The sequence below is a fragment of the Cimex lectularius genome, unplaced genomic scaffold (assembly GCF_000648675.2).
Source record: "Cimex lectularius strain Harlan isolate CLEC.00 unplaced genomic scaffold, Clec_2.1 scaffold76, whole genome shotgun sequence".
In the NCBI taxonomy this organism is placed as follows: Eukaryota; Metazoa; Arthropoda; class Insecta; order Hemiptera; family Cimicidae; genus Cimex; species Cimex lectularius.
In genome coordinates, this window is record NW_019392636.1 from 480128 (window position 1) to 493625 (window position 13498).

Here is a 13498-nt window from a genome sequence, read left to right on the forward strand (position 1 = left end):
AAGACTTTGTAGTCGTCAAAGTCTACTTTTAAATTATATCTCTTAATCATGTGGAAGTCAGTCTATTAGGTATAGTCCTAATTATCTGACTTGAGTGAAAGGCAGTAGCTACTTGTTGTTGACATTCAGCGGAAGCCAGACAGTTTTGTACATTTTTCCTCGTTCAATCTTGCCCTCCACTTTCTGCACAAGTCTTGGACAAGCTCAAGGGGCTTTTGAATGCTGGAGGTTCTTTCAAAAGGAATTGGGTTAGAAGACAAAACCATTTGCGTAGGTGGTAATGGTGGTATTGGGATATGTACAAAAGCCAGCCAGAAGACCAGAATAGGACCAAGAATCCTCCCTTGTGCGACATCTGTATCAGTCTGATATCTGAGTACTCATTGCCGCACCGCATTTTGACCAAGTGGCCAGTTATGAATCTTTCAAATTTAAAGGAAATGCCTAGGCTCTCATTCCTGAAATCCTTCTATACATACAATTTCATTTGCAGTACATTAAACAATATATAATCGAGTATAATATTAAAAATCTAATAGTTAATATTAAAAATAGAATCCATTAAAGCCAGCTCCATCCCCCCCAGCAATTATGGTTAAATAGTCATTTTAATCATAGAACGATTTTATCCATTGATCTAATCAACAATCAACTTGATCAGATGAAATAGTCAACACAATTTAAAATAAATTATGTACTCTAGTTTGCTTGTTTGTTTTAATCCTCACACAATTTTGTCATTTTTGTAGTACAGAGAATATATCACTTATGGAAAGAGTTTCATTAAATATTGACTTATTTATTTGTTAGTGGGGAAATAAAACCCTACAATAATTATTAATCGAAGAAAAAAGAATAATTCTATTTTTCACTAAATCTGTCACTAACCCTGGGCCCATTTTAGAAGTTTCAATTAATCATTTTAATCATAAACTGTTACATGATTATTAATTCAAATATACATGTAGAAGATTTTAATTTCCTGATTATACTAGTATTGTGGTGGTACTAGAAGTATACTTACCACAGAGGTCTGTTCAGAAGAGTATTTTTTGCTCCCTCGACCCTGTGCTGAACAGCTGGCTATCCAGACTAGGAGAAAAACTGTGGTCCTGTGCGACCAACGCATCTCCCTTTATGGCACTGAAAAATAAATTACAATTAAACAAATTGAAAAAGATCTCTAAAAGTCTTGAATTCATATTGATAACCAATAAAATCTCGAGATGGCAAAGAATGCCGAAGTAGGAAAAAGGTAGCAACCTCGAGTTCCTTTGTTTGTCCATCATATTTGCCGAATAACGGCAATTCACCGGCACGGAAAAAAATTTGGATAGAAAGCCCTTAAAGCGAGCCATGCGTAAAGGTGCATTAATTCGTGAGGACTACGTAAAGTATTACGCAAAATTATATTATGCACGTATGAGGATTAATCGAACCGGAAGCAACTGTGTCGCTCCAGTTCAAATTGCAAAATATCTACATTGAGAAATGCTGCCGTAAATAATCCTCCATTTTGCGAAGGCGTTAGTTTTTTTCCCCATACACCGCTCGACTTTGGACGGATTGAAAGAGTCCAACATTGAATTTGATCAAGTGCGAATATTTAACGCTGCTTTAAAACTTTCACGGACCACTTTCGTTATTCACCGAACCTGTTTCCTGTTTGAGAGATTACGGGTAAAGCGGCAGTTTATTTTACGTCAAACTTTCATTTGCTCAGGATACAGCGCATTTCGTTTTAAACCAACTTGAAGTCTTTTTAAATTAACATTTGCCTAATTAATTTGCTATTTTCGATTAATGGGCTCAATTCAACGACGAACTTCATTTTTTACAATAAAAATTGTCTCTTTTCAAGTCACGTCGAAGTCATACTTTTTTCCAAACGGACTTTACATGAACACTAAAGACAACAGAAATAAAAGAAAGTACATAAATAAAAAGATATGATATAACTGAATCAAATCGTTTTATAACCTAAATTTAGTTTTACACAGTATTGGTCCTTCGGCCACGAGAATAGACCGTCTACAAATTATTGATAATAAGAATTAAATTATAAATTTAACATATTTATCGTAACATAAATTGTAAAAATATGTTGGATCTTTCATTCCTTTAGTACCATTTTGGGTACACCATTGGTATTTCTAAAAATATCGCATGGTTAAATCAAACTGGGTTTCAGTATATTATAAAAAATATAATCCCAAATATGTTGTTAGTTATCGTGAGATTTTTTCTTGGGATTTTCTGTGTGATGAACCTGTAGTTTGATCGTTGCCAATGCTCAAAGAAAAACTAGTTTGGTGTTAACTTTACATAGGCTTATTTAGTAAATTTAGTTTTACACGATATTGGTCCTTCGGCCACGAGAATAGACCGTCTACAAATTATTGATAATAAGAATTAAATTATAAATTTAACATATTCATCGCTGTGTTGTGTTATGTTCAAGTTCAATGCTCACAACAAAACTTGAGCTTTTCTGTCTTTTTAAGACAAAGGAATAACAAATATTTTTGTTTAATCGTTTCCGGTCATCCTGGTCTGCCTTCCTGCTGGTTCTGTCAAGCGTCACCAAAATCTTACAAACATTATAAATATAATGATTATTTGGAGATCGTGAGGTGCGGTCTGGTGTGACGTAGGTTTTAGAAAAACATTTTCTTTATAATGCCAACGTTTCGATCTTTATTGAGATCATCTTCAGAGCTCAGAGTGTTTGTTTTCCGTGCAGATGTGTTATTTTTGGGTGTTGTGTTGAAAGTGCCCACAACACAATGGTAGAATCAGCGCCAGTAACAATTAAAGAAGCAATAAGCAAAGAAGAATCTGAAAAATTGAAGAAATCGCTGGAAGAGACAAGTGCTTCTGTTCGAAACGTTGGCATGATAAAAAAATGATTTTTCTAAAACCTACGTCACACCAGACCGCACCTCACGATCTCCAAATAATCATTGGCTAACGGTCACTAAACACCACATATTACAAATATATAAAAAGGACAAGACTTGACAAAATATCATACACCAACGACCTAAACAAATCTGACAATTAAAATAAGCGAGAACGATGTCATGTTGTCACGATCGGTACAACCACGATTGCATCTCCTCACACAACTCAGCTTAGTGTTTTATAAAGTCTACGTGAACTTAAGACAAAACGCAGAGCTTTTGTTTGTGCGTTTTACAGAAAGAAACAGCGAGAACAAGCGGACCAGGTTGATAGGGAATTATCGTAGACCTAAGTTCAATGATCTACAAAACCTTTTTAAGTGTAAGCAAATGAAATTAGGAAAAAACTAATTCTAACTAATTCTTTGGGCGTTTTATGAAGAAAACAGCAACGAATTTTGTAGTCGTTTCCTGTCCCTGTCCTCACTGGTTTTGTTCTTTCACATTCTGCAAACCTATTAAATGGGCAAGGCTGACAAAATATCACAGAACAAAGACCAAAACGCATTAAAGTTAGATTCAGCGAGAAGCTCCACACATACCTTATAGCGTTTCACAAAACCATTTAAGCTAGCGTGGTCTTAGAACAAAACTTTGGCTTTTCTGTTTTGTTTTACAGACAAAGCAACAATAAACCTCGTCGCTTCGGACGATCAAACTACAGGTTCATCACGGATCAGATCTCAGTTCGATGATTCACAATAACTATTTAAGTTTAAGCATGTGAACTTAGGTGAAATTGTAAGCTTTCTGAGCGGTTTTACTTGTACTATCTATTACCTTCTCCACTGAAGTGCTCCTTTGAGCAGTCAACATGAGTGACAAAAAAACCAACTGAGTGTAGATGGACCAGTACGATATAGTGCCAGTTAGGTCACCAACTCGCAGGCCAACATACGCAACATCAGCTTTAATAACTTTGAAATTTAATGTAAACTTAGTGCAAAAGTTAGCTTTTCTTTGGGCGTTTTACGTACAAAACCAGAGTAACAGGCGGACCAGGATGATCGGAGACGATCAAGCTGCAGGTTCATCATCGCGATTAGTGTTTCATAATGATTTTTAAGTCTGAGTGAACTTAGAACTTTTCTTTGCGTTATCAGAGCTACAGCCTCTTTATGTTTGTCCTTCTATTTGACGAACATAAACCCAACTGACTTAAATAATCATAACCTACGAGTCCCAGCTCTTTCTATTGATGAAAAACGTTTTGATAAAGGCAAAGGAAATTTTTTAGAATATCACACTTATCGGTTGTTATTTTGCAAAAAAGTTGATAAAAATAAACAATTACCGCATCTTTGATACGGTGTTTTTAATTTTTAGTTCCTCTAACGTTTTTAATATTTTTCAGAGGTTTTTCTTGTTCTTTACAATATTAGTCACGTATTTCCTGATTATGTGTTAGGAGAGTAGGTCTTATTTTTCAGCCTGTAGGAGCATGTGAGTTAATTGTTTCCGTTTGTATTTTAAAATAGAAAATACAAAGACGTGATACTACTAGAAATCCTTTTAAAGGATTTGATAAAATAGCACTTGATTCTGATGCTGCTTTAATATACTTGAAATTTTGGTGCGATGGATGTAAACTATCATTTAAATATTCTTTCTTGACTTTTCAGTCGGCGATTCGGTTCTTATGAAATTCATCAATGCTTGAGCTATTTTCTGACCTAGTTGGAAGCAATTAAACGCATTCTCTGGAATTGTTCTAATTACAAACCCAGCTTGTAACTTTAACCCTGTTGGCTAAGAGAGATTAACATTTGAAAAAAGGTGGAAGTTGGCTAATAGACTAGTTTAAAGGGGGGAAAAAGATGGTCGAGAGGCTGCGATCGAAATTGCTACCGTTTATAAAATTATTTCCAATCCGGTTGAACAGGCTGGTTTTCACTCTTCTAACCGGAAAGGGAAACCATTCCGCCACTGTAGACATGAGTGGACCATGAAAAGGAAGGAGTCAGACTTAAGACACGGGGACAAAGGAGTTATTAAAGATAGGCAATCCCTCGCTAGACGAGAACAACTTCAGCAAGAACTATTTTTGCCGAAACTCGAACACCTATTACGTAACGGCCTCGCTTGCATTTTATATGGAGAGCATTCACAATTACGCCCAAGGAGGACCGGTTTGGTCAGACTATGACTCTCCACATCCCCGTTAATACGGACCGTTTCGCGTTAGGTTTTAACAGCCCCACGGTACAATTTCAATTAATACAACTTAATTATTCAGAATTTGGTTACATTTTGTCATAAAACCAAAGTAGAAACTGTAAAACGCAAGTAAACATTCTTTTCTCATTTATTTAGCAGTCCCCTCGAGTTGTCGATACAAAGTCAGATGGTCGCGAGCCATCTGCGCTTAGGCTTCTATGAGGGTTGAGCTGGACAGGTTGAGAATTAATCTGTCATGAGAGGATAGTTTGGAGTGAAATTTATTGTAGCACGAGTGGACCAGATTTGAGACGTAGGGTATGATTAGAGTGGATAGTATGGTTGGTAACGCAGAATGGAGAATCCACAATTGTGCGAAGGATTTTGGATCGAAGGGATTCGATTTTTTTTAAATATTGGAACGCTTGACTGTCCCGCCCCGACATCTCATAGGGTAACATTCCTTATGGGCCTAGGCAAGCCCTACCATCAACTCCGGTGCCTATGGGTAACCAACGATGGAGGCAAAATTTCCTATTACCTTCCATATCCTTTCTTGCCCTTTTCCTTCCCCTCACCCCTCTGCTTTGGCAGAGGCTTCCTGATACGCCTCGGGCATCGGGTGCATCAGTAGGGGATTCGTATGCACCCCTGTGGGCGATCAGTCCCACCTTAAAAATAATACTGAACACGGAGTAGAGTACTAATTGAGGTTGGACTCGTGGTGGTCTGGTTTGCGAACAAATTGTAACTTAGCTGGAGGGTACCGGCTAACGGTGACGGAGGTAGAGGTGCCTTCTCTATCTCTCGGGGGGTGGTGAAAGGCACGGCTGAAAGGCTGTGCCAGAAACCACAAAGTGAGCCCAGTGATGCCAGAGAATTTTTGGCGATTAGGAATGGCTCTGTTGGAGAAGTATAAAAATATTCCACAGTACAAAAATAAAAATATTACACATAAAATTCCACGTCGAATGCAAGCGGTGATCAATGCAAGAGGAGGAAATACTCCGTACTGAATTGAATATTTAAAAAATAAAAATCATAACGATTGCAAGTTTTAACGAGGGTATCCGCTTTTTTGGTCTCTCAGTTTATTTATGCAGCATGTTTATATATAGTAATACAACATGTACGATGCATAGCAAAGTCGGCAGTTCCGCGTCATAAAACTTCAAAAGGAATTTTTAAACCGATCATAGCGCAACCTTTCCCTTCGAGCTTCGCCAACAACGGCATCGCATCCGACTTCCTAAATTGCATAAGAATATAATAATAAAAATGGAAAAGTTATCCGGTTTTAGTCAATACTGTCGAAAAAACAAAATTTTTAAAAAGTCCACCTTTCTCCGCACGCCGATCTTTGAAACAAGAGGCTTAATGATTAATCACATAACACAAAGTGATAGTGACAATACGGTACGTGAGTGAACGACCATCATTACCGCTCTGAGTTAGAAAGTGGTCTAATTAAGGAACTTTTAATTTTTTTTAAAAAAAGCCTTATCATATAACAAAAATTCGAGGAATATTTTTAATTTAAATTAAATTTAAAAAGTATACACATTTTGATGAAATATATCTTTTTTCCATAAAATTGACTTCTAATGGGATTTTCTTTTCCCCCTTCTTTCGCGATTAACGTTATTACATTTATGAGATAAAATTAATTGAATTTGACAATCTCTCTTATATAACTTTATTAGATTTTTCAAAATAAATTTTCTATTTTTGATTATTTGGAAGTCGTGAGATGCAGTCTAGTGTGACGTAGGTTTTAGAAAAACATATTCTTTATCGTGCCAACGTTTCGATCTTTATTGAGATCATCTTCAGTGCCTGAGATTAATAAACATTGTTTCAATTTTACAAATACATGTAGGATGTGAAAGAATGAATTTATGCAATGCTAGAAAATTTTAGATTAAAAAAAATGAATTATGCAATGATAGAAAATTTTAGATTAAAAAAATGAACTTATACAATGGTAGACAATTTTTTTTTAATTTAAAAAAATTGAATTTATGCAATGCTAGAATATTTTATATTAAGAAAATGAATTTATACAATGCTAGAAAATTTTAGATTAGAAAAAATCAATTTATACAATGCTAAAAAATGTTAGATTAAAAAAATGAATTTGTGCAATGCTAGAAAATTTTAGATTAAAAAAAATGAATTTATTCAATGCTTGAAAATTTTAGATTAAAAAAATGAACTTATACAATGCTAGAATTTTTTTTTATTTATTGAATTTATACAATGCTGGAAAATTTTAGATTAAAAAAATGGATTTATACAATGCTAGAAAATTTTAGATTCAATGAAAGTATTTTTTTCACATCCTTTATGTATTCGTAAAATTTAAACAATCCCACAAATTAATCCCAGGCCCTGAAGATGATCTCAATAAAGATAAATCTCAATAAAATTCGGGTGCTATAAAACTTCCTCCTTTTTCTAAAATCACAAAAATGGTGACTACTTTCAAGCGACCCACCAATCCATAAAAAAAACTTGTAGGGGCTTAGAACCCAATATCCTACCTACACAAAGTGGCACAAAATTACCTTCGGTAAATAAATATAAATTTTAAAAAAATGTGTGGTGGTTAGTGACCGTTAATTGATAATTATTCAGAAATCGTGAGATGCGGTCTGGTGTGATGTAGGTTTCAGAAAAACATTTTCTTTATCGTGCCAACGTTTCGATCTTTATTGAGATCATCTTGGGTAAATCCCAGTCCCTGAAGATGATCTCAATAAAGATCGAAACTTGGCAGATAAAAAAAATGTTTTTCTAAAACCTACGTCACACCAGACCGCATCTCACGACCTCCAAATAATCATTAAGTAACGGCCACTAAACACCACACGTTTCTATTTTAGTTGTAAAATAATGAATTTAAGTAGTAACTCAGAATTTTTTTAATCTAATAACTAAAACTGATAGAAATGAGAAAATTTAAAGAAAAAATATAGTAGTTTTCTGCATATTTGAGTATGTTTTGAATGAGATGGGACTAAGCCACCACTGAAGATGGCGAAATGCAGAAACTCTTCTGAAAGATCAAGATCTTCAAGGATAGGCAGCCCAGGACGGTTCAGAAAACGGCCAAATTTTACAGTAATTAGTCTGAAATAAAAAACAATATTGAAATTGACTAAAAATATTAAATGTTCTTTTGATTTCAGATTTAGTTCTTGTGATTTCACCACTTGCTCTTTATTCACTCGGCTATTTATAAAAATAGGGGCGGGGTTCTGGTCGGCCGCTGCCCTGCGGTGGTATTTCAGTCAAGTCTTTGTACACATATTTATTATTTGCTTCTATTTTATTTATATTATTGAACGGATTTGAGCTCTTCTCCGGCTAGAAATTTTAGATCCGATGTGGAAGTTAAATAGAGAAAAATATTTTATGAAATTAATAAAGAAGGACGAAGGATTCATGGTCTTTCGCTTCAAGGATCCTTCTCCTGCTAGGAATTTTAGATCCGATGCGGAGTTAAATAGCGAAAAATATTTTATGAAATTAATAAAGAAGGACGAAGAATCATGGTCATTCGCCTTAAGGGTGGTATTTTCCTTTTATTTTAAAGTTTTCCCTGTTTGGAAATTTCGATTGACCTCCCTGGAGAAATTTCGATGCCTTTGACGAACGGCGTTCTCCCACGCTGATAAGCAAATCAACTAAGCAAATAAGATCAAGTTTCCCTTTCTCCTCTATACATGCCAATTCATGCTGATAGTTTATTATGCTATTTTGAGAAAATAAGTTGTTATTGAATAAAAAAAGATTCAGAAATTAGTGTGCCAAGGCAAGAGTTGAAATGTAACATGATCTGGATAACAACCCAACAATTCAACAGTCACGAGCAGCAGATAAATTATAAATCCTTTAAGGATGTATTTGACTCGGAGTTGTTCATAATCTGAGGAGAGTAGACTTCGACGACCTTGGTTGTTGTGTTTCGCGTGTTCCATCTGCGGTTTTCCGGTCAGGTCGAAAAAGCCTCTTGCTCTCCTTGTTCTGGCCACACCCTGGAGCTCCTGCTTTCACCGGGTCCGAGGATTCACGTAATCGGCGGCTGTTCTCGTCATTCTTCAATCCATGTTTGCCTTAGTTCTTTGACCTTTGGTTCTGTGAGAAAAAACGAGGGACGAGGTGTATGTTTTGCTTTCTTTCCCCTTGTCCTTTGTTCGCTGTGAAAAATTGTTGATTCGGATCGTTTTGTCAAAACTCCTAACTTAATTAGAGGCCGCGTAGTTTCCATTTTACACGGAAATGCTCGAAAGGAATAATTTTCCCGTACATAAAGTTTCTTATCTGCCTGCTCCACTGGCTATTGAATTCGATTAAGATTTCACTTCCAAACCCTACATTGTTTTGCTTCTACAGATCCCAAAGGCTTTTCTAATTTTGGTTTGTGGAAACTGTCAAAAAAATACATTTTAAATTGTACACCCATACAAAACAATCACAGTATATTTTTTATTTTTTATTTACAGGAGAATCCCGTAGAGTAATTCATTTTTGTGACTAACATAAAGCTTTATGTATGTTGGTTAGTGACCGTTAATCGATAATTATTCAAAAATCGTGAGATGCGGTCTGGTTTGATGTAGGTTTCAGAAAAACATTTTCTTTATCGTGCCAACGTTTCGATCTTTATTGAGATCACCTTCAGGGCTCAAAGTGTTTGTCTTCTGTGTAATTGTGCCATTCTTGCGTGCGGGCACTCTCTACACGACACGCAAGAATGGCAAAATTAAACAGAAGACAAACACTTTGAGCCCTGAAGATGATCTCAATAAAGTTCGAAACGTTGGCACGATAAAGAAACTGTTTTTCTGAAACCTACATCACACCAGACCGCATCTCACGATTTCTGAATAAATAAAGCTTTATTTTCTCAATTATTATGGTGTTTTTAATTTGATGTAAGCTAGAAAAAAACTAATCAATATTAAGTTCATTCGCTTCCAGCATTAGTCTGTTTAATTTTTTTTAAAAGATAGTTCCTACTCACAGTAATAGTTCAAACTCTTACTGTGAGTAGGAACTATCTTTTTTGAAAAATGATTGAACACCGCACTCATTCCATAATTCATTATTTCTACTAGTCTGTTTATTGCCATGTATTTCGAATTGAGGTACATGAATTCTTACACATTCAAGCATCTGGGACTATCCAGTGTAGATTGTAACAAGTTAAGGAGGAATAGCAAATCAATGAGAAATTTTCTATCTTCCAGAGAGAGAATACCAATTTCATTCAACAGTGGACCATACTCATGAGGTTCTCTTTTAATTTTTAATTTAAATGCTGCCATTCTTAAGAACTTTTTTGGACTCTTTCAAGAAACAAAGGGGCCCAAACTACACTACCATATTCAAGGATTGGTCTCACATATGAATAATATAACACTTCCAAGGCTGTCTTACTGTTAAAGTCCACTGACTTGCTTGCCACAAATCCCAACATTTTCATACCATTAGTTTGAATTTTGTTACTAAATGTTGATTTCTTATCATGCCAAATACCTAAGTCAATCATCAAGTCTTTCTAATTTTCTTCTGATTACATAATTATACTCTAAATCGATCATTTTTTTACTACAGGTAACAGTCTTACATTTCTCACAATTTAAATACATTTTATTATTTGCACACCACTGCTCTAATATTGTTTATAGTCCAGTTAAAACAAAGGAAGGAAAGCCTTCGAGCACTGACCAAAGGTCGTCATAACTTTGATCTGATATCTAACATTAACACGATAGATTTTAACAACCTTGGGTTTCTCTGTGCAATAAAAAACGTAATTAAAAATTTCATTGTCATTGCTTTTACATAAAATATAAGCAGATCGGCAACGAAACACACGATTTACAGTACAAAAGCCAAGTTTTGAAACGTTTTATTTTGACAGTTCTTTCTAATTTTGATGAATTGCCGCTTTAGGAATGTAATGACTTACTGTGCATATTGTAGAAGAAAAAAATCTGCTGAACATAGACTACAGCCGTAATTCATTTTTAAAAACTTGAACTTCAAACTGCCATTGTTTTTTTTATCAAATTCACCAAAGCCTCCGATTACTACTATAGAATTAACTATTTAACTGCTCAACTAGCGATGTAGAAAAAAAATCGTAGGAAAATATCACAGTATAGTCTCAAGATGATCTTGAGCAATTGATTCTTGTTTACAAGTGACCTGGGTCTGTTAATAAAAAGTAACAAAAAGCGTGTTTTATGTTTATATACCTTATATGCATATTTCATAAGAAAAAATCATTATCTTTTCTGCTGAAAATACAATGCCGTAATTGATTTATAAAAATCTTGAAGCCCAAATTTAATCAGGAACTACAAATGCACAACTAGAATTACAATTTCATTTCCAATTGCTACTAAAGTATGAACTATTTAACTGCGATGAAGTGAAAACTTATCGTGCATATTCCACAAGAAAAAAATTTAATCTTCTTTGCCGAAAATTGAATAAAGCTAGGAATATAAAATAGTAGGAAAATAGAATAAGGATTGATTTATAAAAATCTTGAAGCCCAAATTCGATCACCAAATTCACCAAAGTCCCAATTGCTGCTATTAACTGTGATGAATTAGACTTATTATGCAAATTCCACAAGACAAAAATCTTAATATTCTTTGTTTATAATAAAATAGAACCATAATTGATATTTAAAAATTTGAAGACCCATCTCGATCAGGGATCTCTCATTGTTTTTATCAAATTCACTAAAATGCATATTTGCTACTATTGTAGTAACTATTTTATTGCGATGGGATGAAGACTTATTGTGCATATTCAAAAAAAAATCTTCATCTTCTCTGCTGAAAATAGAATAAAACCGTAATTGATATATGACAATTTTGAAGACCCAACTCGATCAGGGACTTCACTAAAATGCTTATTTGCTACTATTGTAAGAAATATTTAACTGCGATGGGGTGAAGACTTATTGTGCATATTCCAAAAAAAGTCTTCATCTTCTCTGCTGAAAATAGAAGAAACCCGTAATTGATTTGTAATAATTTTGAAAACCAAACCCGATCAGGTACTACATCTCCCATTGTTTTTTTTTTGTTTGTTTTTTCGAATTCACCAACGTGCTTAATTGCTACGATTTTAAGAACTGTTTAACTGCGATGGGGTGAGGACTTATTGTGCATATTCCAAAAAAAAGTCTTCATCTTCTCTGCTGAAAATAGAAGAAACCCGTAATTGATTTATAATAATTTTGAAAACCAAGCCCGATCAGATTCTACATCTCCCATTGTTTTTTTTTTTTCGAATTCACCAACGTGCTTAATTGCTACGATTTAAAGAACTGTTTAACTGCGATGGGGTGAAGACTTATTGTGCATATTCCAAAAAAAAAGGTCTTCATCTTCTCTGCTGAAAATAGAAGAAACCCGTAATTGATTTACAATAATTTTGAAAACCAAGCCCGATCAGATTCTACATCTCCCATTGTTTTTTTTTTGTTTGTTTTTTCGAATTCACCAACGTGCTTAATTGCTACGATTTAAAGAACTGTTTAACTGCGATGGGGTGAGGTGCATATTCCAGAAAAAAAGGCTCCTTAGACGAAAATAGAATAAATCCGTAATTGATTTTAAAAAATTTGGAGACCAAATTCGATCAGGAACTACAATATCTCTCATTGTTTTTATCAAATTCACTAAAATCCTTATTTGCTACTAATGTAAGAACTATTTAACTGCGATGGGGTGAAGACTTATTGTGCATATTCCAGAACAAAAAGGCTTCATCTACTGTGATGAAAATAGATTTACAACAATTTTGAAGACCAAACTCGATCAGAACCACAAGATTTCTCATCGTTTTTACCAAATTCATTAAAGTGCTTAATTGCTACTATTTAAGTTTACTAGCCTTAATTGCTTTATAAAAGCCTTTTATATTTATAAAAACAAATAATAAATTTGATCACGAACTATAACTTTACACCATTACTTTTTATCAAATTCACAAAACTGCCAGGGTGCACTATATACTATTCTATGATCTGTATAACTGCTGAACTAGATATTTAGAAGAGAAAACGTTTAGGAAAATATCACAATAAAAACTCAAGTCGTTGTTGAGCAATAGTTTCTTATTCGTAAGTGAAAGCACGTGACTGTTTACTTTCCATCTGCAGGTGAACATGCAGATGACGGATAAGTGGTTGAACTTAAAGGGTTAATCGTTCGTTCTCACAATCGGCTGGTAATGTTTGTCTTATTACACTCCATTAAAAAAACTATCATAATTTTTTATGTGGTTGTGAAATAAGATTTTAACCTTTCTGTATTGTCTTTTTCAAACACAGTATATATTTCATT

General features: G+C 34.4%; 1 protein-coding gene across 4 annotated transcripts in view; it reads right to left on the bottom strand.

Annotated features, from left to right (window-relative positions):
• Window positions 1-13498, bottom strand: part of LOC106669766 (mucin-5AC-like) — a 36622-nt gene that overhangs the window by 11095 nt on the left and 12029 nt on the right. For all 4 annotated transcript variants that reach the window (XM_024226065.1, XM_024226063.1, XM_014399463.2 and 1 more), the window contains exon 2: window positions 1025-1143. In XM_024226065.1, the coding sequence (XP_024081833.1) occupies window positions 1025-1129 (105 nt within the window). In that variant the 5' untranslated portion in view covers window positions 1130-1143. The remainder of the gene's footprint in view (window positions 1-1024; window positions 1144-13498) is intronic.